A 26,476-nucleotide genomic window follows, 5' to 3' on the forward strand; every position below is an offset into this window, starting at 1 on the left:
GCGTTTCCATTAGTGCCAATATTTTCAAATAAGATCGTAAACAAATAATATAATGATTTAAATTATGTTTCACATTCAATTATTCACACTGTTTTGGTCATTTCGTTGAATAATCAAATTTGTGATCTAAGGTACTTACTTCATAATTTTTAGTAAAAATTTCCCGAAAATCTGCACATCACTTCGCAACTAATTAAAAGACAGATTGTGCATAAGAGTGTCAAAGTGACTCTATGAAAGGTTAATTAGTGAGCAGTGTTCTGTTTTGAGTGTTTGTGTGTTTTAGTGAAGTGATGTGTTTAAATTTTGTCGATAGTGAAATTCTGGTTGTTTCTTGTGATCAAAATTCTGTATCAACATGATGTCCCTGTATAGGACGATTAAAGGTACAGGGACACAGAAGAGGTCCAGAGATAGAAGGTAAGGATCTTCATAGTACAGCAAGACAAAGAAAATAACACCGGTCCCTTGCCAACAGCCGCGATTTCTTTTTGAGACTAATACACCGTGTTACGTGTTCGAATTGGGGGGGGGGGGAGCATATAATAAGATGCTGCAATAATTATTCACTATTTAAAATTGTATTTAAGCTGCTAATATAATAGAAAAATGTATGCATTCAGATATAAGATAATAATGCAAACTTATTACCACCAAACTTGGCGAGACAGATGAGGGGAGGGGGAGGGAAATAGGTGAGAACAGACAAAAATGGAGCCTATGTGGGATCTTTAGACAGAATACAAATTGAGGAATGAGGACAGAAAGAAGAAATAAGAAAACGAAACATAATTAAAATATATAATAACAATAATCGAGACTTGCAATAACAGAGGAACCAGCTCTTGTAAGTGCCATCAGGACATCAACATCAAAAATCACATAAAACATGTGGCAGAGGTTTCCTATGGTCTTCGGGGAGTGGATTTCAAGACCACACCAGGCACAGGCCATCCTCCTGTTCGTAAGGCGTAGCTTGAACTCAGCATCCCCTCTGATCATTTGGCCCAAGTTTCTACTGAGCTAACAAGTATTTATTTAGATTTAGATTTACCCAAAACCGCTTATCGGAAAGTCCTTTTAACCCAAAGCAGGTGAAACACTAACTGCACAGAAAACATATGTGAAAAGTGAAGAGAGATCGGTAAAAAATAGGAAGCAAACAATACTTTTGTTGCAATGTCTTTATTTTAAACATCTCTAAAACATTTGGCAGCCACAACAAATACGATGTGAGGTCTGCTCTGTCTCCAATTGCTTCCAAATTTTGCAGAACTAGTAAATAAGGTGGCTTTGTACTCATTAGCTGGGACCCGGGTGATGTAATATTCATGGTGAATAATTACCAAATTTGTTGGTTCTGCTAAAATGTTTATAGATGTTTAAAATATGTTTTCTGTGCAGTTTGTGTTTTACCTGCATTGGGTAAAAAGGACTTTCTGATAAGCGGTTTTGGGTAATGAAGGGAAAAGGTTTGGGAATCAGTGCCCTAACAACACGAGCCAGAAAGACGACCTCCACCTGAACCAATTATGGAAGTCCCTTATAGACTGTCAGAAGTAACGAAGGAAGCCTCTGACTCAGTGGCATTGCTGTCATGACCTGGTCCTAGGCCAGCAGACATATCATTCGTTTCTTCCAGTTTTCTTTCTATAAGATTTACAAACCGACGGGTCGCTTCTCCCAAGACCAATTCCAAAACTGTAAAGAGAAACAAAGGAATAAGAAAATGGGAAATAAGAGAACGCAAGTGGATGTTACCAAGCAAGAAATATCCACAAATGTACATACCTCAGTAATCACTTTGACTATTATAGAAATTACCTGCTTGCATGAAAACCAAAAGGTCCATTGTCATATTCACAAAATACCGCCATTGTGCCCTGTCATGAGTAACGTAAATCTATTCCTCAGCCTCAAGCCATATTTCTATAAAATATAATATCACCTTCCCAATTAAACTTCTGTTTCTGAAGTAAGAAGTTCTTCACCAGAGATTACATGGGTAGAATTTGGTACGATTTTATCAAATTTTCTATGTCTGCATGCCCTATCAATCTCATATTTGATTTAATCACCCTAATACTACTTGGTGAAAAGTACAACTTATTTCGGCAATTTGTTCTCAAACACTCGAAAGTGAATAATAAAACCAAAATCATATCACACTTTCAGGAGTTAAGAATAGTGCAACAAATGCTTTAGTATGAGCAGTACTTACGAATAAGATGGTCGGTAATTGTAATGTAGTTTAAGGATGCCTCAATGCTGATATGACTTGTTATATAGTAAATGCACGAGATATCAGTGTACAAATCTTTCAGCAGAATAATCGAGGAAACCCTCAGGCCTGTTCGCACCCACTGCGCTTGGCCCTAGAAAACAAAAATATCATATAAGTGAGAATTCATGTTTTCATGACAGCAAGTATTAAGATGGATGTATCTTGGGTTGTTGTGAGGTATAGACTGGTAAAACTTTAATAAGGTTTCAGATATGCTGATGATGGAGGCAACAAGGGCCTCTGAAACGCCATTGGACACATTACTCACCCTGTATATTCCTAACAGCATCATAAATCCTGTCACCATTTTCAAAGCGGCATACAGCAAAGACACATCCTGCACCACCTTACGGACTGGAAGAAAAAAAAATCTCGATTTTAGAGTTTACACAAACAGCAATTTACTATAAAATAATGTTAATGACCAAAATTTGTTTGTTTACTTCTAACACTTTATCCTGTGTGCTACTTGACTTGTGTCGTAAAGTTGCAGGTCTGTATCAAAGGAACGCACATCAAATGCGAGTTTAAGTCTCATCACAAAACCGATTACGAGAAAAGCAGAATCACAAATAGTACTGATGAGTTTTTTAAAACTCTATAAGGAGAAATTTGGATAGTTTTTGACGTGAAAACGTCTTTAAAATCGATGCCGGGTGTGGGGAGGCAATCGCGCCCAAATGAGCGATAGTTTCTGTCGAAGTAATTTCAAACTTCAATAACTCAGCTACAAATAGACATAGCGCCGCCATCTTAGTCTTGTTTTAAAGAAGAAGGATGAACATTTGTGCCAGTACCGCTCCGACATTCGTGGCGGCCGGACGTCGCGAACTGCGCACGCGCAAAGTGAACCCACGATTTTCGACTTTCCGGATTCGACACGGGATCATATCTCAGAGACTAATTATCCGATCCGAGTGAACCAAGTGTTGTTTTGAAGAGGAGTGTATATGTTACAACTCATCCTCGCCTCCAAGTGTGTATCTCAAAAACTCAAAAAGATACGAGGCTGTGAATTTGAAAAAGTTTGAAAATTTCCCGATTTTCTTAAAATGTCGCGATATATGAGGGCAAAGTACAACCAGAATTACAAAAATCGGGCACAAATGCGTAGAGCACAAAATTCTAAAGAGAATGACACCGAAAACGCCGGGCCCGGACCGAAAACCAACGCGCAGTACTGCCGCGAATATAGGCAACGTAAGCGCGCTCTGACAACACAGGCGGCATCTGACGAGCCTGGATGTGGATTTCATTACTGATGAAATGGAGAGTGCAATGGAGGTCGACCCAGACCCATCGGGCCCACTTGGCATATCCAATATGGCGACGAGGGCCCAAAATTGGAATTGTACCGGGGCCGACAACTACTTTAAATTTTTTTGTTTAATTTCAATATACTGTACACGATTGACGTTTTCACGAAAATAACTGCGGCAGTGTCCGACACTGCCTATCAATTTTTTTACTCAAGAAGTTAACTGTCACGCCTTTGTCATTGATGTACAAAATATCGAAGTCTGACTGCAGACAATTTTATGTAATATATTATAATTAATAATTCTCGAATGAAGTGACCTTTTTGGTTATACTTATTTTTGAAACAGCGCAGACCTACTACTTTTTATTAACATCGCTGTAACTGGATCAATGCATTATGGTCTCTCGATACGTCACACCCACAAGCATCATGAAAACATACAAATTTCAACCAAAACGAACGGCTAGGTGGCGAGATTTCAATTGAGACAGAGACTTCATCGCTCTCACAAGCCAGATAACAACTGGCCTTTGGCATGATACAGTACGTACCTGGCTGCGGGCCGAAATACTTCTCCCTCAAGGATATTTGCCTGTCTGGGCTGACGATGCTGCCATCGGAGAGAAAAATCAAATCACTGTGACCACCTGATAACTCATAGATGGTTTTCCCCTGCACACCAAGAACATATACACTTAGAGATGCTTAATTAGAAAAAAATAATATTCCATACAGTTATGATAATGGTATTTTAATTATGTAATTTTAAATTTGTAATTACGAAAAACAAACACTACCTCCGTTATTTGAGTTCCCTCTAATCAAAGAATGTACAGTAAGCAATAATAAAACAAGCACGTACCAGGGTCAAAACAGCAAAGCAAATTACCAGCAATCTGCAGAAATCTACTTCATTTATGTATGAATCCGTTTTCTCGGGTTTTCTTTCTATAAGATTTACAAACCGACGGGTCGCTTCTCCCAAGACCAATTCCAAAACTGTAAAGAGAAACAAAGGAATAAGAAAATGGGAAATAAGAGAACGCAAGTGGATGTTACCAAGCAAGAAATATCCACAAATGTACATACCTCAGTAACCACTTTGACTATTATAGAAATTACCTGCTTGCATGAAAACCAAAAGGTCCATTGTCATATTCACAAAATACCGCCATTGTGCCCTGTCATGAGTAACGTAAATCTATTCCTCAGCCTCAAGCCATATTTCTATAAAATATAATATCACCTTCCCAATTAAACTTCTGTTTCTGAAGTAAGAAGTTCTTCACCAGAGATTACATGGGTAGAATTTGGTACGATTTTATCAAATTTTCTATGTCTGCATGCCCTATCAATCTCATATTTGATTTAATCACCCTAATACTACTTGGTGAAAAGTACAACTTATTTCGGCAATTTGTTCTCAAACACTCGAAAGTGAATAATAAAACCAAAATCATATCACACTTTCAGGAGTTAAGAATAGTGCAACAAATGCTTTAGTATGAGCAGTACTTACGAATAAGATGGTCGGTAATTGTAATGTAGTTTAAGGATGCCTCAATGCTGATATGACTTGTTATATAGTAAATGCACGAGATATCAGTGTACAAATCTTTCAGCAGAATAATCGAGGAAACCCTCAGGCCTGTTCGCACCCACTGCGCTTGGCCCTAGAAAACAAAAATATCATATAAGTGAGAATTCATGTTTTCATGACAGCAAGTATTAAGATGGATGTATCTTGGGTTGTTGTGAGGTATAGACTGGTAAAACTTTAATAAGGTTTCAGATATGCTGATGATGGAGGCAACAAGGGCCTCTGAAACGCCATTGGACACATTACTCACCCTGTATATTCCTAACAGCATCATAAATCCTGTCACCATTTTCAAAGCGGCATACAGCAAAGACACATCCTGCACCACCTTACGGACTGGAAGAAAAAAAAATCTCGATTTTAGAGTTTACACAAACAGCAATTTACTATAAAATAATGTTAATGACCAAAATTTGTTTGTTTACTTCTAACACTTTATTCTGTGTGCTACTTGACTTGTGTCGTAAAGTTGCAGGTCTGTATCAGAGGAACGCACATCTAATGCGAGTTTAAGTCTCATCACAAAACCGATTACGAGAAAAGCATAATCACAAATAGTACTGATGAGTTTTTTAAAACTCTATAAGGAGAAATTTGGATAGTTTTTGACGTGAAAACGTCTTTAAAATCGATGCCGGGTGTGGGGAGGCAATCGCGCCCAAATGAGCGATAGTTTCTGTCGAAGTAATTTCAAACTTCAATAACTCAGCTACAAATAGACATAGCGCCGCCATCTTAGTCTTGTTTTAAAGAAGAAGGATGAACATTTGTGCCAGTACCGCTCCGACATTCGTGGCGGCCGGACGTCGCGAACTGCGCACGCGCAAAGTGAACCCACGATTTTCGACTTTCCGGATTCGACACGGGATCATATCTCAGAGACTAATTATCCGATCCGAGTGAACCAAGTGTTGTTTTGAAGAGGAGTGTATATGTTACAACTCATCCTCGCCTCCAAGTGTGTATCTCAAAAACTCAAAAAGATACGAGGCTGTGAATTTGAAAAAGTTTGAAAATTTCCCGATTTTCTTAAAATGTCGCGATATATGAGGGCAAAGTACAACCAGAATTACAAAAATCGGGCACGAATGCGTAGAGCACAAAATTCTAAAGAGAATGACACCGAAAACGCCGGGCCCGGACCGAAAACCAACGCGCAGTACTGCCGCGAATATAGGCAACGTAAGCGCGCTCTGACAACACAGGCGGCATCTGACGAGCCTGGATGTGGATTTCATTACTGATGAAATGGAGAGTGCAATGGAGGTCGACCCAGACCCATCGGGCCCACTTGGCATATCCAATATGGCGACGAGGGCCCAAAATTGGAATTGTACCGGGGCCGACAACTACTTTAAATTTTTTTGTTTAATTTCAATATACTGTACACGATTGACGTTTTCACGAAAATAACTGCGGCAGTGTCCGACACTGCCTATCAATTTTTTTACTCAAGAAGTTAACTGTCACGCCTTTGTCATTGATGTACAAAATATCGAAGTCTGACTGCAGACAATTTTATGTAATATATTATAATTAATAATTCTCGAATGAAGTGACCTTTTTGGTTATACTTATTTTTGAAACAGCGCAGACCTACTACTTTTTATTAACATCGCTGTAACTGGATCAATGCATTATGGTCTCTCGATACGTCACACCCACAAGCATCATGAAAACATACAAATTTCAACCAAAACGAACGGCTAGGTGGCGAGATTTCAATTGAGACAGAGACTTCATCGCTCTCACAAGCCAGATAACAACTGGCCTTTGGCATGATACAGTACGTACCTGGCTGCGGGCCGAAATACTTCTCCCTCAAGGATATTTGCCTGTCTGGGCTGACGATGCTGCCATCGGAGAGAAAAATCAAATCACTGTGACCACCTGATAACTCATAGATGGTTTTCCCCTGCACACCAAGAACATATACACTTAGAGATGCTTAATTAGAAAAAAATAATATTCCATACAGTTATGATAATGGTATTTTAATTATGTAATTTTAAATTTGTAATTACGAAAAACAAACACTACCTCCGTTATTTGAGTTCCCTCTAATCAAAGAATGTACAGTAAGCAATAATAAAACAAGCACGTACCAGGGTCAAAACAGCAAAGCAAATTACCAGCAATCTGCAGAAATCTACTTCATTTATGTATGAATCCGTTTTCTCGGGTTTTCTTTCTATAAGATTTACAAACCGACGGGTCGCTTCTCCCAAGACCAATTCCAAAACTGTAAAGAGAAACAAAGGAATAAGAAAATGGGAAATAAGAGAACGCAAGTGGATGTTACCAAGCAAGAAATATCCACAAATGTACATACCTCAGTAACCACTTTGACTATTATAGAAATTACCTGCTTGCATGAAAACCAAAAGGTCCATTGTCATATTCACAAAATACCGCCATTGTGCCCTGTCATGAGTAACGTAAATCTATTCCTCAGCCTCAAGCCATATTTCTATAAAATATAATATCACCTTCCCAATTAAACTTCTGTTTCTGAAGTAAGAAGTTCTTCACCAGAGATTACATGGGTAGAATTTGGTACGATTTTATCAAATTTTCTATGTCTGCATGCCCTATCAATCTCATATTTGATTTAATCACCCTAATACTACTTGGTGAAAAGTACAACTTATTTCGGCAATTTGTTCTCAAACACTCGAAAGTGAATAATAAAACCAAAATCATATCACACTTTCAGGAGTTAAGAATAGTGCAACAAATGCTTTAGTATGAGCAGTACTTACGAATAAGATGGTCGGTAATTGTAATGTAGTTTAAGGATGCCTCAATGCTGATATGACTTGTTATATAGTAAATGCACGAGATATCAGTGTACAAATCTTTCAGCAGAATAATCGAGGAAACCCTCAGGCCTGTTCGCACCCACTGCGCTTGGCCCTAGAAAACAAAAATATCATATAAGTGAGAATTCATGTTTTCATGACAGCAAGTATTAAGATGGATGTATCTTGGGTTGTTGTGAGGTATAGACTGGTAAAACTTTAATAAGGTTTCAGATATGCTGATGATGGAGGCAACAAGGGCCTCTGAAACGCCATTGGACACATTACTCACCCTGTATATTCCTAACAGCATCATAAATCCTGTCACCATTTTCAAAGCGGCATACAGCAAAGACACATCCTGCACCACCTTACGGACTGGAAGAAAAAAAAATCTCGATTTTAGAGTTTACACAAACAGCAATTTACTATAAAATAATGTTAATGACCAAAATTTGTTTGTTTACTTCTAACACTTTATTCTGTGTGCTACTTGACTTGTGTCGTAAAGTTGCAGGTCTGTATCAGAGGAACGCACATCTAATGCGAGTTTAAGTCTCATCACAAAACCGATTACGAGAAAAGCATAATCACAAATAAATAAAATAAGGAGAAATTTGGATGGTTTTTTTACTCAAGAAGTTAACTGTACAAAATATCGAAGTCTGACCGCAGACAATTTTATGTAATATATTATAATTAATAATTCTCGAATGAAGTGACCTTTTTGGTTATACTTATTTTTGTAACAGCGCAGACCTACTACTTCTTATTAACATCGCTGTAACTGGATAAATGCATTATGGTCTCTCGATACGTCACACCCACAAGTATTATGAAAACATACAAATTTCAACCAAAACGAACGGCTGGGTGGCGAGATTTCAATTGAGACAGAGACTTCATCGCTCTCACAAGCCAGATAACAACTGGCCTTTGGCATGATACAGTACGTACCTGGCTGCGGGCCGAAATACTTCTCCCACAAGGATATTTGCCTGTCTGGGCTGACGATGCTGCCATCGGAGAGAAAAATCAATTCACTGTGACCAGCTGATAACTCATAGATGTTTTTCCCCTGCGCACCAAGAACATATACACTTAGAGATGCTTAATTAGAAAAAAATAATATTCCATACAGTTATGATAATGGTATTTTAATTATGTAATTTTAAATTTGTAATTACTAAAAACAAACACTACCTCCGTTATTTGAGTTCCATCTAATCAAAGAATGTACAGTAAGCAATAATAAAACAAGCACGTACCAGGGTCAAAACAGCAAAGCAAATTGCCAGCAATCTGAAGAAATTTACTTCTGTGAAAAACGACCTCATCTGAAAAAGAACAGTATTTCATTAAGATACAATGTCTTATTTTTTGTTGCAATGTCAGTTTCTCAAAGTCAAGACATGCGACAAATGAGTTTATAGGGCATGCATTTACAAATACTTTTGTATGGAGTCGATTACTTAATTATAATGTAGCGTGGGTCGGTATACAACCTTGATTGTCAACCCTTAATTTCTTGTGGGGTCTACTACCTCAAATCCGATCTCAGTTGTAAACTTGGTTGGATTGTAAGAGACCACAAAGTCTTTCCGCAATATTTCTTCCACACTCTCACCTACTACACTACTCTCAAAGCAACCAACCAACCAAAGAAGCTAACTGAGGGCAGAGGCCTGCGCCAGCGCAAGCATCGTCCCTACCTAGGTGAAACCATTCCTGCGCACAAGACGCATTGCTGGAAATGGTAAACGGTGGTAATATAAGAACGGAAATTTTGCTATCGCTAACAGGGTTACGTCGTGGCGGGAGCCTCGACCATTCAAACTGGGATCCGTTGCTGCTGATGGGAGGTCATCCCGTCAGGCAAGTTGTCCAAAGGAATTTGGTTGGTTGGATCTCCGGGGTTTGAACCCAGAGAGGGAGGGGCCGTTTCGGCTGAAGGCCTCTGCGGCATGGGGGGAAGATCACTTCAGCTGATGGCCTCCGTGATATGGGTGGGGGTGGCGGGCCGTGCCCCTATTAAGTTATACCCTGGCATTCGCCTTACAACTGAGGAAAGCACGGAAAACCTCAGTCAGGGTAGCCGAGTAGTCTAACCACTCGTTGTGCCGACTTAACCGTCTTTTGGGGACGGCCTCGGCTGGCCTGCTGAACATCGGTCGCCCTCGGTTGCCCTTGGGCGACCTCTGGCAGCCCTCGTTCGACACGAGTCCCACTGGACACAACCAAAAAGCTAACTGAGGGCGGAGGCCTGCGCAATCGCAAGCATCGTCCCTACCTCTCTCCAGGCTGTGCCGGTGGGGGTCTCGTCCGTTGTCGCCGCATCAACCAACCAACCAAAGAAGCTAACTGAGGGCAGAGGCCTGCGCAAGCGCAAGCATCGTCCCTACCTAGGTGAAACCATTCCTGCGCACAAGACGCATTGCTGGAAATGGTAATCGGTCGTAATATAAGAACGGAAATTTTGCTAACGCTAACGGGGTTTCGTCGTGGCGGGAGCCTCGACCATTCAAACTGGGATTTGTTGCTGCTGATGGGAGGTTATCCTGTCAGGCAAGTTGTCGAAGGAATTTGGTTGGTTGGGTCTCTGGGGTATGAACCCAGAGAGGGAGGGGCCGTTTCGGCTGAAGGCCTCTGCGGCATGGGGGGAAGATCACTTCAGCTGATGGCCTCCATGATCGGGGGGAAGGGTGGCGGGCCGTGCCCCTATTAAGTTATACCCTGGCATTCGCCTTACAACTGAGGAAAGCACGGAAAACCTCAGTCAGGGTAGCCGAGTAGTCTAACCACTCGTTGTGCTGACTTGGCCGTCTTTTGGGGATGGCTTCGGCTGGCCTGCTGAACATCAGTCGCCCTCGGTTGCCCTTGGGTGAACTCTGGCAGCCCTCATTCGGCACGAGTGTCTTCCGAGTTGCCGAACTAAGGGGTTCCCCACACCAGCTAACCTCGAGTCAAACCTCTCAGTTAGTGCTCTGATGTGGTCGGCAAAGAAAGGGACCCCCAGATCCTCATGTATTTGCCTGTTACTAACGTACCAGGGCGCGTTAGTAACAATTCGAAGACACTTGGATTGCAGAACTTGCAGCTTCTGGACGTGGCTGTGGGCAGCTGACCTCCAGATCGGGCATGCGTAATCCATTATGGGACGGATGAGCTGCTTATAGAGTAGTACACCGTTCCTGATTGACAGGCCACTTCTCCTATTGATAAGCGGGCCTAGCACACCTAATCGTTGCGCTGCCTTCTTTCCCACTTGGTTGACGTGCGCCGACCAAGTAAGCCCGGCGTCAAGGGTGACCCCCAGATACTGCGCTGTTTTGACCCATTGGATCGGCTGTCCGAGGAACTGCACTGCTCGGGGCTGTTGGATGTGTCTTCTCGCGGAAATGAAGAGAACCGCGGTGCTCTTCGAGACGTTGATAGCAATCCTCCAGGCCCTGAGCCAGAGCTCAAGTCTACTGAGGTAGGTCTCCAGATACCTGACGAGAAGCGTTGGGCTACGGGACGTGACTACTAGAGCCGTGTCGTCCGCGTATTGTGCTAACTCGACGTGGCGGGACGGTGTGGGTATGTCGTTGACATACAGACTGAAGAGCACAGGGGAGAGAATTCCGCCCTGCACAACTCCAGCCCGCATGGTACGACGTGTGGACATGGCCGACTGGAAGGATGTCTGGAATGTCCGGTCAGCGAGGTAGGAAGAGATGGTTTTTACCAAGTACGACGGGAAGTTGAGGACGGTCAGTTTGTATAGGAGGCCTTGGACCCAGACTGTGTCGAAGGCTTTGGCCACGTCCAGGAAAACCGCGCCGGTTAGCCGCTTCTCATCAAGGTTTCTGTTGACCCTTTCGACGAGGCGAGCCAGCTGTAACGATGTGCTGTGTCTGGGTCGAAACCCAAACTGCTCGTCGCGCAGCAGCCCGCGTTCACTGACCTCGTGTAGGACCCTCGTTAGTAGGATTTTCTCGCAGAGTTTGCCGACCGTGTCGAGAAGACTGATGGGTCTATAGGAAGAAGGTAGCGTGGGGTCCTTCCCCGGCTTCAGTATGGACACCACTCGAGCGTGTTTCCATGCCGAGGGGAAGTGTTGCCTGCGAAGGACCGCGTTGAACACTTTCGTGAGAAAGGTTACCGCGCGTCGTGGGAGATGTTTCAGGACCCTGTTCGGTATACCGTTGGGGCCCGGAGCCTTGCCAAGCTTGAGTCCCTTGATGGCCTGGGCGACCTCCGATGGACTGGTTAATTTTGGTTCATTTACAGGGGCATACTCGTATGCTCGCATCGCCTCGTTAACCATGTCAATTGTAGTCAGGTCCGACGGGTAGTCTACCGGCTGGAACTGGACCTCAAGGCTGTCGGCTAGGGCTTCTGCCTTCTCGGGGTTCGAGAGAGCCAGTCCTCCCATCACTAAGAAGGGGGGCGACGGAGTGGGGACTCGCATCACACGCTTGGTCATTTTCCAAAGCGACTGGTCCTCGCAGTCCAAGGATTCGAGCGTGTCGCTCCACTGTTCGTTCCGCCACTCGTTGAGACGATAGGTCACCGACCTCTGGAGTCGATTGACCTGGGTCTTAAGAGCGGGGTCTCTTGTGACCTGCCATCGCCTCCTCAGCCGGTTCTTCAGGCGTATTTCATCTCGAATACTAGCGGGTAGAAGCGGTCGCCTGTCAATGCGGGGTCGAAGCTTGGGAGCGGACGCTGCTGTGGCTTCCAGGATAGCACTGGTCAGCTCCTCGACGCACTTGTCAATTTCTTCCTCGTCGTTTACCACGGGGTTCCCCGGTAGTCTGCTTTCGAGGCAAGCCTGGAATGCAGCCCAGTCCATTCTCGCGAAGTCCGGGCGATCAGGCAGGTTTTGAAAGGACGATCGGCACGTGGTGTCGACGAGGACGGGCAGGTGATCTGAGCTGAGTGCGGGGCAGACAGTCAGGTGCACCGGTAGGACGAAGTCCTTGATGAGGACAATATCAAGGACGTCAGGTGTGGCGTTGTGTGTGTAGGGAGCCGTGGTTGGAGAATCCGGCCCGTAGATGAAGCAGGAATTTCTGTTGGCGTAATCACGCAGGAGCGAGCCCCTAGTAGAGATAAGGCTAGAATTCCAGTCCGTGTGTTTCGCGTTGAGGTCACCAGCCAAGAGGACCGGGAAACCCCCGCTCAAGCACTCGGTCAGGTCCGACTCTATCCATGGCCGGGTGGGTGCGAGGTATGCCGCCACTAGCTTGACTTTCCTGGTTGCCAGTACCAGGTGAATGGCGGTTGCTTCTAGTTGTTGTAGACCCGATACCGGCACAGGGTAATGATCAATGCCCCTGCGGACAAGGATCGCTGTGCCACCCCCTAGCGTCGGGCGGTCCGTACGGTGGCAAACGTAGTTCGCGAACCTCAAGGCCCGACCCGACGTGAGGTGCGTCTCGTTCAGGAGGCAAACATCGACTCCGTAGTCACCGAGGAACTGCTCCAGCTCCAGCTTCCTGTCGCGGACACCGTCGGCGTTCCAGTAAGCCAGCCGCAAGGCCTTGCTACCGTGTCCTCTAGGCCGTGCAGTCATTGTCGGCCATGAAGAGGAGAACGGTTTTGAGGAGGGCTCGCGGACGAGACCCCCCGGGGGGGAGTGAATGGATCGCGGCGAGGAGACGTCGTGTCAACTCAATGCAGACCCGTGGTGAGAGGGTTTCCAGGATATCTGAGATGTCCTGGAGCGGTGATTGACCCTTGGGTGGGGTGGGGTCAGTCTTCTTGAGAGCAGGTGCTGTGGGATTTGCCACCGGCGCCACAGGACGAGCGGGCTTGGCACGGCCGCCCTTGGGGATAGTCTGCCGCTCAGTCTGTACAATGGCTCCAGTTGGCGTTGGGGCGGGGTTCTTCATAGCCGCAGCCTTGACGACGCGGCCACCACGGACCACGTGGTTCCACCCAGGGCCCAAGTTCTCCTGCTCGAGGGAAGGCTTAGCTAGCGCCGATTTGGGCGCTGGCAGGCGCGTGGAGACGTCGTCCTTTCGGCCGCGATCCCCTTTCGCACGCTGTGCAGCGGCCGTCTTGGCTTCCTTCCACTTACTGCAACCTCTATAGTTCGCAGTGTGGTTGCCTCCGCAGCTGCAGCACTTAAGTTGTTGCTTGGGGGTGGCACACGACCCGGATGGGTGAGCGTCCCCGCAGGCCACGCACCTGGGTGCATAACCGCAGTTCCGCTGCGTGTGCCCGAAGCGTTGGCACCGTTTACACTGCATGGGCCCCTTTGGTGCAACATATGTTTCTACCTTGACCCGCAGACCGCAGATCTCAGTAAGGGAACGCACTTTCGCCACGTCGGGGCCTCGTGCTATCGACACTATAAAGTGTGGCGTAAGGGGACGGTCACCGTCCTGGTCCATGGCCCGGCGCCTCGATCGCAGTTGCATGACCCCCTGCACAGCAATGTGCATGGCGGCCAGCTCCTCGCGTACCTCGGCCTCAGGCATGCGCACTCCCAGGTTTTTAATCAGCAGGCGCACGCACCGATCCTCAGGGAGGGAGAATGTGTGAAAACTCACACCCTCGCCCTCATCGAGGGACCGCAGGACCCTGACGGTGGCCCGGAACCCGTCGGCGGTCTCAGGCACAAGAGCCAGAAGGTCTCCCTTCATCTGCGCCACGATCCCGCAGGCCAACTCCGCGCGAATCCTATGCAGGAAGCTGCGTACGTCCTTCACCCCAGAGACGTACACCGGGGTTTTGTTACGGCGCTCCCCCGGAGCCGTTTTGTCCACTTGAGCGTTGGAAGAAGAAGCGGCGTCAGATGACACACCAGTGAGCGGCCCGGACAGGTCCCCAGTCACCTCCATCGAGGAAGAGGGTCCCGGCTGGGAGCCGGGTCCCTTGGCTGAGGGCTGCACTGTCCTGCTCATGGAAGCGGTGGATGATGTTGCTGCTACCGACGGTCCATCGGGCCGATGAACTTTTGCCGGTGCCGGCAGAGAAGGTGACTGGGCTCCGGACAGTGGCCCGGGCGTCGGGCGCCTGGATGCGGGTTCCAACGAACCGCTCGAATTGGACAAGTCCAACTCTTTGGCTTTCCTCTTGCCAGTGTTGGCTCGAGTAGGCCCTCCGACCACGGTCGTAGCTGCTGTATTTAATGCTGCTGCCACTGCTGCCCGCTGTCTTTGCTTTTCCGCCGCGATGGCGTCCAGGATCTGCTTCTGGACCTGTTGGAACACTTCAGGGAGGTGGGCCTTCAGAAAGGCCAGCTCACCTCCTTCCATGTCTCTCAAACTTTGTTCAATTGTAAGAGACCACGACGTCCACGTCACAGATTTCTCAAACTTTGTTCAATTGTAAGAGACCACGACGTCCACGTCACAGATTTCTTAATAATTCTTATATAAGATAAGCACTTTCTATTTTCTAAAACGTTTTACCAGCACAAAAGCTCAACTCCCGAAGCCGCATCCACTCACTCGTCGGCTTTTATACAAAACTCACTCTCAAAGCCGATTGTCAATCGGCTTTTGTACAATTACAACAATGGCTATGCAACAATGCCAATAAACAGACGCAACAATGTAAACAACAATGCTAAACGCAACAATGCATGAATACAACAATGTCATTAAACAGTTCAACAATGCCAACCCCAACACATCACAATAATATAGTTATATCCACAACTAGACGCACCAATATAATCTAGTATTTTGAAATATCAAATCTAAAACTTCTTGACGATGGTGAAGAGTCAATTGAATAAAAATTTACTTGGATATTATCCATCGTCTAGTAAATATAAAACGTAAAAACGTAAAACGACGTTTCGGAGATGGGACTCTATCTTCGTCTTCAGGTACCTACACAGTTGGGCCCACTAGATAGAGCTAATCCCTATCTCCGTACAAAGTAAATAAAAAGGCATTACCACACCATCCATCCGTGGGACGTAAAAGAATAGTATGTAGAAATCAAAATTCATAAACACGATAAAAAAATCGCAAAAGGTGGGAATAATTACACATGAATATTAATTCGAAACTCAATGCCCACCTTGACAAATGACAAAATACCGACGTGCCTAATGAAGAAACTCCAGTAAGAAGAGGCATTTTTGACAATTAGTAATAATTAATCCGGGCAACAAATTAAACAACTTTTATGGGTACCGTAGATTAATTTCCCTGTTCATAACAGCTCCTCCCACTCACACACAACGTGACCCAGATAAATGCAGTCCACACCCTGGCATTCTACGTCTTTTAAGATACTTTTTAATATTATCCACCCTGGTGGTATTTTACTTTAGGTCTTCCGACTAAAATTCTATACTCATTTCTCCATTTTTCCCTTGTGTACTACATTCTCCGCATGCCTCGTAAAAACCTTGTAAGTAAAGCTAATTAACCAACTAACTAACTAACTAACTCCCTGGTAGCAGAACCCGCAGGTTCAACACCGACAATACCAAAGACCGCCACCGGCCACGATCCTGAGCCAGCTCCATCCATTAGCCATCGTCACAGCCCAACTCCCGAAGATCCATCTTGATGTTACCCTCCCATCTCCTTCTTGGTCTGTCCGGTGGTCTTTTCCATAAGGATTCCTTACCATAAATCTGCATGCACACCTTGCCTACCCCCCTCCCATGCGCGCTACATGACCACTCCATCGGAGCCTGTTTTCAAACACTTGTAATCTACGTTCTTCCTTCAAGATAAGAGACCACGTTTCACAACCATACAAAATTAGTGTTTTACGTATCCTGACCTACAGTATTTTGGGTAGTGAATACAATCGAGCGTTTTCCGAATGAATTCTACTCCTAATTTCATCATGGACCTCATTTCTATTTGTTATTGTTGTTCCCATTGCATTTATAAAAATTTAAGCTTCAATTAAACAATAATTGTTTGTCATTAGAACATGCTTTGGCGTCAGTGACCGTCTTCAGGTAACGGGGAACTGACAGCATGACGCACTGGTGCAACGTGCTCAATACACAATGTGGAACATTTTTACTTCATTTTCACAATTATCGTTTAGAGTGGCAGTACTGTTAATTAAATAACCAGGAAATAACTTCACCACCTGGAGCGGAGTCTGCTGTTATGCACAACCTTCAACTCCACAACAATGGCAGCTTTTTGGTTTGTCGACTTTTGGTCAGTGCAGTTGTGCCCTTTCTCCTTCTTATCGCATAAAATGTGCATATTTATCACCGAACAACTGATACGCCGTTGATCATGACCTAGGCGTATTCGTTACGGTCTGGACAATAACATTATAAATCTGATTCAAGTACATTCTCATATGTAAACTACGTAGACATTACGTATAAAATATCAATGTAATCTATAAAGTCTTAGATGCATCTACTCTGGTGAACCGATTTTAAAAAAAATACGAAAAGAATATGCCATAGAAATTGCGTGACCTTTGATGCAGAACCAGACACTTAACAAATAAATTTTGGAAAAAGAAAATTACGCCTTTTCATAAGCATAAAATTTTCGAGTTATTCTCTCTCTCTGTAGAACTAAAATTGCTTAAGAGCTTACGTGATTAAGGACTTTCCTGCCTAAGTTACATATCTATATAAACCACGAGCACAAAATGTATTTTAAATTTATCAATTGAACGCGAAAATTACAGTTGGACAGTCACAAAAACTGTAAGTTGTTCTAACGCATGCGTAGATCAGGCCTAAATCACGCTACTCACACACTGCAATGTACAAGATATTCTGTGAAAAGTCGATTGGTACTCGGCTCGTCAAAGAATAGCCCACTTCCTTTACTGAACCAGAAGATTCATTATCGTGTTCACAAAAGCCCGCCACCGGGGTCTATCCTGAGCCAGATCGCTCCATCGAGTCCCATCTCCCTGAGGTCCATCTTAATGTTATCCTCCCACCTACGCCGAGGTCTTCCCAGAGGTCTCCTCCCTTCAGGCCTTGTAAGCACCACTCTCCTGCCCTCCCCTGCCCACCCCCTCCCTAACAACATCGGGTGAGGAGCTCGTCAAGCACTTTTCTCTATTATCTGTCCCACTTCCGTTTTGAATCCAGACATCTTCCTCAACACTCTGTTGTCAAAGACCCTCAGTCTATGTTCCTCCCTCAAAGTGAAAGACCACGTTTTGCACCCATAAATACTTTGCACTCAATAATAGCAAGCAATCCCCGATTTAATCTGCTGTTGTAGGGAGATAATAAGAGGGAGATTCGTCGATAATTTGGCTTGTAAAACCGAAATAAAATTTTTTTAGGGTTCCCTAAAACGCTTTAATAATGTATCAAGAACTGTAAAGTGTTAGAATTATTGTTCAGACTATATACCCCACTCTTAGCATCCACGTATTTTTATTAAGATTCTGGGCTGCGAAACACGTTTTATTCCTTTAAAATTGTAAAATGTTAATTGCCTAATGGAATATTATTTTACTATCAATGATGCCGTGAACAAACAGAAGTCAATCCAATATTACTTGAAATTGTGTTAAAAAGAAGACAAGCCTAATTCTCTTACACGAGTTCACAAATGAAGATGAAAACATTAAATGTGATGAACATTAATAATAATAAATAGGAATCCTTACCTCAAACTTCGCTCAATTGTAAGAGACCACGATGTCCACCCGCAATAACCAAGATTTCTTAATAATTCTTATATAAGTAATTGTGATATTCTAAAACGTTTTTAACAGCACAAAATTATCTACTCCACGACGCACTTCTTCTACAAGTGATTCACAGCTCAGCTCTTTCCGCAATAACGAAAGCGGATTGTTGACGGCAGGAATGTAACACAACAATGCCGAGTAAAGAGATGACGCAACAATTAGTTTCTTAGGTAAAGGAATGGAGTGCAATAAGGTTTACTCAGGCTATTATACTGCATGCATAATAAACGAGAAAAGAGCCTTACGGGATGCTCAGGCTAGATTGTTGCAGGTGTGGGTTAGAAATTCCAATGTCTTTTCTTACATTGTTATGCAAGCAGGTGTTCACGTAAAAGCTGACCATTGTCGGTCAATATCTGCACATTGTTGGTAGTTGAAAAAACAAAACAAAGATAATTACTCTAGCTTATAATTTGTTTGTATTCAGTCATAATAGAAAGTACTTTCCCTATAAGGAGAGAATAAATTTAAAAATATTCGGAAGAGACATGAAGAAAAAACTGCATTTCCAATTGCCCTTATTTTAAAATAACGTCCGTTTCAGTATAATTGATTAATTTTAAAGATGATTTTTGAGGGGCCCGGGCGCTGGGCCAAAGATGTTTTATGTTGTTCGGATAGCAAGCACTAGGGACGAATGGCGCTGGGGCAAATTATGTTTTTATTCCTGGGAAATGATTTGACTGACTAAAGTCACAAGCCCGAAAACTGTCTGAGACTCAGAAGATGAATTTGTAAGAATCTGTCGTATTTCCCCTTAGTAAATACCGCAGTGTCCACTGGTCATGTGTGAATTCAAAATTGAGGGTTGACATTTCTTTACTCGTTCGCTTGTGGCTCCTGAAGAAGAAACATGGCGCGATTATTCCTCAAGACAAATGAGAGAACACAGGAAGGTCAGAAGACTGGGAAAAGTGTCCTGAGTTCCTTCCTTTAGCACCGAAACCAAGCGAGGTAGAACAAAGACGCCAGGATCCGAGTTTTTGCATCGAAGAGGAGATTTCGGAAACGAAGGCCTCGGCACTGAGTTCGAGTCCCGACAAGGATGGTTTCTGTTGACGGGAACGCAACCGCGATAAAGGAACGACGCCAAGGCAAAATTCTTTCGTTTCGGAGAGGAAATTGCAGAGTCTAAGGTCACAGACACGAATACACAGTCCTCGGTTCGAGTCTCTGTTAGGATGTTGGTTTCTGGGGTAATTTTACGGGCGTATTAAACGACGCACGTTTAATGATGAGGCCTGTAATTAATATAATTAATCTGCTGATTTTGTGTGGTTATAGTATACCATGTATTTTTATTTATTCACAGTTTATTTCAGTAGCTCCGAGTAGCACACGAGCATTAAATCCATTGATAAATCCTCGTACGTAAATAGTTTTATTATTTGGAAACACAAAAATAGCTTCATTCTGTATTACTGTCGACTTACACGGATGCCACCAGATGTCTCAAAAGTAAAGTGCTGTGCAATTTGTAGGGTTACCCAAATATCAGAAAAGTTTTTGTGGTAACATGGCCTCCTTGACTGTTTTCAGGTATCTGCGGACATTGGCCATGAGGGATGAGGTATACGCAGTTTGATGGGTAAACCAGTTAGAAGGCGTTCACCATGACTGAGAATATAGTGATTTATTCTTGTTGCTTCAACACTCTTATCAACTGATAATGTTGCGTATACATTATTTAAATATGACAGGATTGTTATGAATGATAAATCGCGGGAGTACATTCTGTGCTTGCTTTAAAGTAACTGAGAAGAACCAGGAAACTGGGGATGGCTGATACCAACGTGTTAGTTTACTGCGGTTGGATGAAACGGCTATTTTTGATGTGTTTTAAGAGGGGGCAGCCGCAGGATCAACACTAACGGTGCGTCAAATACAGTCAAAGGACCCGACGGAGGAGCGATCGCCCCAGGATAGACGTTCTGGATGGGGGCGACCGGTGTGCTGGCAGTGCGGCGCCCCCGGCCACCTGATGAGATGGTGTCCGCAGGTCTCCGCAAGGACCAACCAGGTCTCGGGAAACGAGTAATGGCCGGCGTATGGAGGGGACCGTCGGTCCCACCACCCCCTTTCCCTCGCTTTACACTGAGCGTGGTCACCAAGAGGAGTGACGACGGTCTGATCACCGAAGGCTGGATTCGGGGAAGGCGCTGTAATGTGACCATCGACACCGGAGCTACAGTGACCATCGCCAGGCCCGACGTCGTAGCGGGAGAATCAGAGCGGGAGCCGAGCAGATCGTACGTGCTGCAGACAGCGTCCGGTGAAACCATCCCCGTTTTGAAAGAGGTGTTAGTTGAGCTAACGCTGGGGCAGAGTGCCATCCGCACCTGGATTTTTGTAGCCGACGTCACGGACGAGATCATCCTGGGGCTGGACGTCCTGCGAGCTTACGATGCGACGGTGGACCTAGGACGCCAAGTGCTGCGACTGGGCCAAGAAGAGATATCTCTGTGGGGCCCTCGGAGCAGACCCCGATCAACACGCCTGACATTAGCCAGCGCGGAGATAATACCGGCGCGGTGCGAGAGGGTGGTGATGGCACGGATGAACGACCCCGTGCGAACGGCGAACCTGGTGTGGACCCTTTACCACGAGAAGGACTATACGTAGCCAGGGCGCTAGTCCGCACCCAGCGCAGCGTGCCTGTGAGAATTGTGAATGTCGGGGACGGCGGCCAAGTGCTGGCGGAAGGCACAACCCTGGGCCTGTGTGAACCGGTCACGTGGGCGGGCCCGGCTGGAAATACAGAACCTCCGTCGCAGAATAGAGAGCTGTGCAAGCCACTGCAGGGCATGGTCGCCGATGCTATCCTGAACCTGAAGACAATGGAAGCCAGGGAGTTGAAGGCATTGGTCCTCGACTTTCAGGATGTCTTCGTGACAGAAAACAATGGTTATGGGCGGACGGACAGAGTGCTCCACCGCATAGCACAGGCGATGCTCGTCCGATCCGTCAGCCTCCTCGGAGGCTTCCGTTAGCAAAACAAGAAGAGGTGGACGGTATGCTAAGGGACATGGGGGAACAAGGTGTGATCGAGGCATCAGACAGCCCGTGGTCGTCGCCCGTCGTGCTTGTGCGAAAGAAGAACGGGGAACCGCGGTTCTGCGTTGACTACAGGAAGCTGAATAACGTCACCAAGAAGGATTGCTTCCCACTGCCCAGGATCGACGACACCCTAGACACACTGGCAGGGGCCAAATGGTTCTCGACATTAGACCTAAAGAGTGGCTACTGGCAGGTGGCCCTGCATCCCGAGGATAAAGAGAAGACTGCATTCTCTACTGGACAGGGGCTGTGGCAATTCACGGTAATGCCATTCGGCCTTTGCAACGCTCCGGCAACGTTCGAGCGGCTGATGGAGTCCGTCCTGCGGGACCTGACGCACAAATCCTGCTTGGTCTACCTGGATGATGTCATCGTCATTGGTCGGACATTCCGGGAGCACTTGGATAATCTTAGGGAAGTGCTCCAGAGGCTCAGGGAAGCCGGACTTAAGCTGAACTCCGGAAAGTGTCGGATGTTCCAGAAGGAAGCGAAATATCTAGGACATGTGGTTTCCCCCGGCGGGGTGTCCACCGATCCCGAAAAGCTGAAGGCTGTGCGAGAGTGGCCGAGGCCAAAGGACAAGCACGAGCTAAGGAGCTTCATCGGCCTATGCACCTACTATCGGAGATTCATTGCCGGGTTTGCTGACATCGCCAAGCCACTGACTCAACTCACCGAGGAGAAAAGAACGTTCCACTGGTCCCCGGAGGCGGACGTCGCATTCGAGTCCTTGAAAGAGTCGCTGTGTGCATCGCCCATTTTAGGATATCCACGACCTGGCGAGAAGTTTCTGGTAGACACCGACGCAGGCAGTGTTGGGATCGGAGGCGTGTTATCCCAGGTACAAGATGGCCAGGAGCGAGTAATAGGCTACTATAGCAAGACCCTATCCCGCCCCGAGAGGAATTACTGTGTCACCCGGAGGGAGCTGCTGGCTGTGGTAAAAACTTTGGAACATTTCCACAAGTACCTGTATGGGCAAGAGTTCCACCTGCGTACGGATCACTCCGCCTTAACGTGGCTGCTCAGTTTCAAGAACCTGGAGGGACAGACTGCCCGTTGGGTCCAGCGACTACAAGAATATAACTTTACCTCTGAACATCGACAAGGACGGAGGCATACCAACGCCGACGCTCTCTCTAGAAGGCCATGCTCGGAGGACTGTGGCCACTGCCAGAAGGTCGAGCAACGAGCGGGTCGCGTAAAGGTGCGAGCCGTCGCCGCTACAGTCGCGGATGGTTGGGACCGGGTAACATTAAGAAAAGAGCAGCTGGAGGACCAAGATGTGGGGCAGATCTTTCAAGAGATGGAAAAGGGACAACGACCCCAGTGAGATGACATTGCTGACCGTAGCCCGGTCTACAAGAGCTACTGGGCACAGTGGGACTCCCTAGCGATTAGGGACGGCGTGCTAGAACGACACTGGGAGTCGGCGGATGGTAAAGCGAAGACGGCTCAATTGGTCCTGCCACGAAATAAGATAAAGGAGGTTCTGGCCGAGGTTCATGGAGGGTCTTCCGGGGGACACCTGGGAATTAACAAAACCCTGGATAAGGTCAGGCGGCGGTACTACTGGCTATATTCTAGGAGCGACGTGGAGCAATGGTGTCGGCAATGTGACACATGTGCCGCCAGCCGGGGCCCCAGGACCAGAAGTCGCGGCCTCATGCGCCAATACAACGTGGGAGAAGTGTGTTGTAGACGAGATTATTTTGTGCTGTAAAGACGTTTTAGTTGATTAAATTCATTATTGCTGGAAGACTTTGTGGTCTCTTACAATCCAACCAAGTTTACAACTGAGATCGGATTTGAGGTAGCAGACCCCACAAGAAATTAAGGGTTGACAATCAAGGTTGTATACCGACCCACACTACAATATAAAAAACGGAAATTTTGCTATCGCTAACGGGGTTACGTCGTGGCGGGAACCTCGACCATTCAAACTGGGATCTGTTGCTGCTGATGGGAGGTTATCCCGTCAGGCAAGTTGTCCAAAAGAATTTGGTTGGTTGGATCTGTGGGCTTTGAACCCGCTCTAAAACCTCTTCTACGAGCTCAATTCTCTCCAGACTGACGAAAGTCCACCAACCAACCAAAAAGCTAACTGAGGGCGGAGGCCTGCGCAAGCGCAAGCATCGTCCCTACCTAGGTGAAACCATTCCTGCGCACAAGGCGCATTGCTGGAAATTGTAAACGGTCGTAATATAAGAACGGAAATTTTGCTAACGCTAACGGGGTTTCGTCGTGGCGGGAGCCTCGACCATTCAAACTGGGATCTGTTGCTGCTGATGGGAGGTTATCCCGTCAGGTAAGTTGTCCAAAGGAATTTGGTTGGTTGGGTCTCTGGGGTTTGAACGCAGAGAGGGAGGGGACGTTTCGGCTGAAGGCCTCTGCGGCATGGGGGGAAGATCACTTCAGCTGATGGCCTCCATGATCGGGGGGAGGGTGGCGGGCCGTGCCCCTATTAAGTTATACCCTGGCATTCGCCTTACAACTGAGGAAAGCACGGAAAATCTCAGTCAGGGTAGCCGAGTAGTCTAACCACTCGTTGTGCCGACTTGGCCGTCTTTTGGGGACGGCCTCGGCTGGCCTGCTAAACATCAGTCGCCCTTTTGAGACATCTGGTGGCATCCGTGTTAGTCGACAGTAATACAGAATTAAGCTAGTTTTATGTTTCCAAACAATAACATTATTTACGTACAAGGATTTAATGCTCCTGAGCTACTCTTGAGTTAAGGAAAATGCGTCGTTAAATAAACCACGAATAAATAAAAAATCATTAACTACACAGAATCAGCAGATTAATTTGGAGACACCCGGTAGCTTATGGGCCTCATCAGTAAACGTGCGTCGTTTAATACGCCCGTAAAAATGACCGCAGAAACCAACATCCTAACAGAGACTCGAACAGAGGACTGTGTATTCGTGTCCGTGACCTTAGACCCCGTAATTTCCTCTCCGAAACGAAAGAAGTTTGCCTTGGCGTCGATTTCTTCTCGTGGGTGCTTTCCCGTCAACAGAAACCATCTTTGTCGGGTCTTGAACTCGGTGTCGAGGCCTTCGTTTCCGAAATCTCCTCTTCGAAGCAAAAAACTCTGATCCCTTCTTCTGTCTCGCTTAGTTTCGGAGCCAAAGGAACCGCCCTTGAAGGAAATCGAACTCAGGACACTTCTTCCAGAGTTCTTGCCTTCCTGCGTTCTCTTATTGGTCAAAATGAATAATCGGGATTCGAAGGAAGGAAACATTTTCCCTGTCGCAGGGGCGATGGGTTCAACAGCGCCCGGGGCCCTCAATAATCGTCTTAAAATTAAAAAAGTATAAAAAAAACACGACGTTATTTTTAAACAAGTGCAAATTAAACTGCAAAATTTCATTACTTTTAAATTAATTTCCTTTTACACAGAAAATATTTAATATTAATAATTGACTTCTTACATTTATGATGGAATGTCAAAAAATTATAACTTGGAGTAATTCAATTTGTATTTCTTTAACTACAAAGAATGTGTAAATATGAAACGCAGGTGCTCATATAAAATACTAACAGCTGCGCGAAAGATTGGAATTTGTAAAGTATATCTGCGACGGTCATGTGCAACAATCTCGGCCGGCATGCCATAAGGTTCATTTCTCATTTCTTATGCACGCCTGAATGAACCGTATTGCACTCCCTATACTGACTGTTGCGTCACATGTGATGTTGCTATAAATAGCAAACCCCAGAGCCCCGTTAGCGTTAGCAAAATTTCCGTTCTTATATTACGACCGTTTACCATTTCCAGCAATGCGTCTTGTGCGCAGGAATGGTTTCACCTAGGTAGGGACGATGCTTGCGCTTGCGCAGGCCTCTGCCCTCAGTTAGCTTCTTTGGTTGGTTGGAGTCCAGTGGAGTTGAGCTTTTGTGCTGGTAAAACGTTTTAGAAAATAGAAAGTGCTTATCTTATATAAGAATTATTAAGAAATCTGTGACGTGGACGTCGTGGTCTCTTACAATTGAACAAAGTTTGAGAGACATGGAAGGAGGTGAGCTGGCCTTTCTGAAGGCCCACCTCCCTGAAGTGTTCCAGCAGGTCCAGAAGCAGATCCTGGACGCCATCGCGGCGGAAAAGCAAAGACAGCGGGCAGCAGTGGCAGCAGCATTAAATACAGCAGCTACGACCGTGGTCGGAGGGCCTACTCGAGCCAACACTGGCAAGAGGAAAGCCAAAGAGTTGGACTTGTCCATTTCGAGCGGTTCGTTGGAACCCGCATCCAGGCGCCCGGCGCCCGGGCCACTGTCCGGAGCCCAGTCCCCTTCTCTGCCGGCACCGGCAAAAGTTCATCGGCCCGATGGACCGTCGGTAGCAGCAACATCATCCACCGCTTCCATAAGCAGGACAGTGCAGCCCTCAGCCAAGGGACCCGGCTCCCAGCCGGGACCCTCTTCCTCGATGGAGGTGACTGGGGACCTGTCCGGGCCGCTCACTGGTGTGTCATCTGACGCCGCTTCTTCTTCCAACGCTCAAGTGGACAAAACGGCTCCGGGGGAGCGCCGTAACAAAACCCCGGTGTACGTCTCTGGGGTGAAGGACGTACGCAGCTTCCTGCATAGGATTCGCGCGGAGTTGGCCTGCGGGATCGTGGCGCAGATGAAGGGAGACCTTCTGGCTCTTGTGCCTGAGACCGCCGACGGGTTCCGGGCCACCGTCAGGGTCCTGCGGTCCCTCGATGAGGGCGTGGGTGTGAGTTTTCACACATTCTCCCTCCCTGAGGATCGGTGCGTGCGCCTGCTGATTAAAAACCTGGGAGTGCGCATGCCTGAGGCCGAGGTACGCGAG

General features: G+C 46.0%; 1 protein-coding gene across 2 annotated transcripts; it reads right to left on the reverse strand.

Annotated features, from left to right (window-relative positions):
- Positions 1-787: 787 nt before the first annotated feature.
- Positions 788-18,676, reverse strand: LOC110830823 (uncharacterized). 2 transcript variants are annotated; one of them, XM_087347290.1, is made up of 14 exons: positions 18,519-18,676; positions 9,215-9,283; positions 8,904-9,024; positions 8,239-8,324; positions 7,908-8,061; positions 7,251-7,387; positions 6,940-7,060; positions 5,396-5,481; positions 5,065-5,218; positions 4,408-4,544; positions 4,097-4,217; positions 2,553-2,638; positions 2,222-2,375; positions 788-1,701 (listed from the first exon to the last, which is right to left on the reverse strand). In XM_087347290.1, the coding sequence occupies exons 2-14, from the start codon at positions 9,281-9,283 to the stop codon at positions 1,544-1,546; spliced, it is 1,584 nt and encodes a 527-aa protein (XP_087203416.1). In that variant the 5' UTR covers positions 18,519-18,676; the 3' UTR covers positions 788-1,543. The 2 variants fall into 2 exon arrangements, with proteins under 2 accessions (XP_087203416.1, XP_087203417.1); XM_087347291.1 differs by lacking the exon at positions 18,519-18,676 and adding an exon at positions 15,353-15,653.
- Between the last annotated feature and the right edge of the window lie 7,800 nt (positions 18,677-26,476).

This window comes from Zootermopsis nevadensis, unplaced genomic scaffold, assembly GCF_977971745.1.
Source record: "Zootermopsis nevadensis isolate Lab colony 2312 unplaced genomic scaffold, Znev_1.0 Znev_ptg000011l, whole genome shotgun sequence".
Taxonomy (NCBI): domain Eukaryota; kingdom Metazoa; phylum Arthropoda; class Insecta; order Blattodea; family Termopsidae; genus Zootermopsis; species Zootermopsis nevadensis.

Excerpts from the sequence above, each read along its gene's own strand:
- LOC110830823 (XM_087347290.1), bottom strand. The coding sequence starts at position 9,283 with ATGAGGTCGTTTTTCACAGAAGTAAATTTCTTCAGATTGCTGGCAATT. Across the intron at positions 5,482-6,939 it reads GTATTTCGGCCCGCAGCCAG|TCCGTAAGGTGGTGCAGGAT; the intron begins GTACGTACTGTA and ends TTTTTCTTCCAG. Across the intron at positions 4,545-5,064 it reads AATTACCGACCATCTTATTC|TTTTGGAATTGGTCTTGGGA; the intron begins GTAAGTACTGCT and ends TTCTCTTTACAG.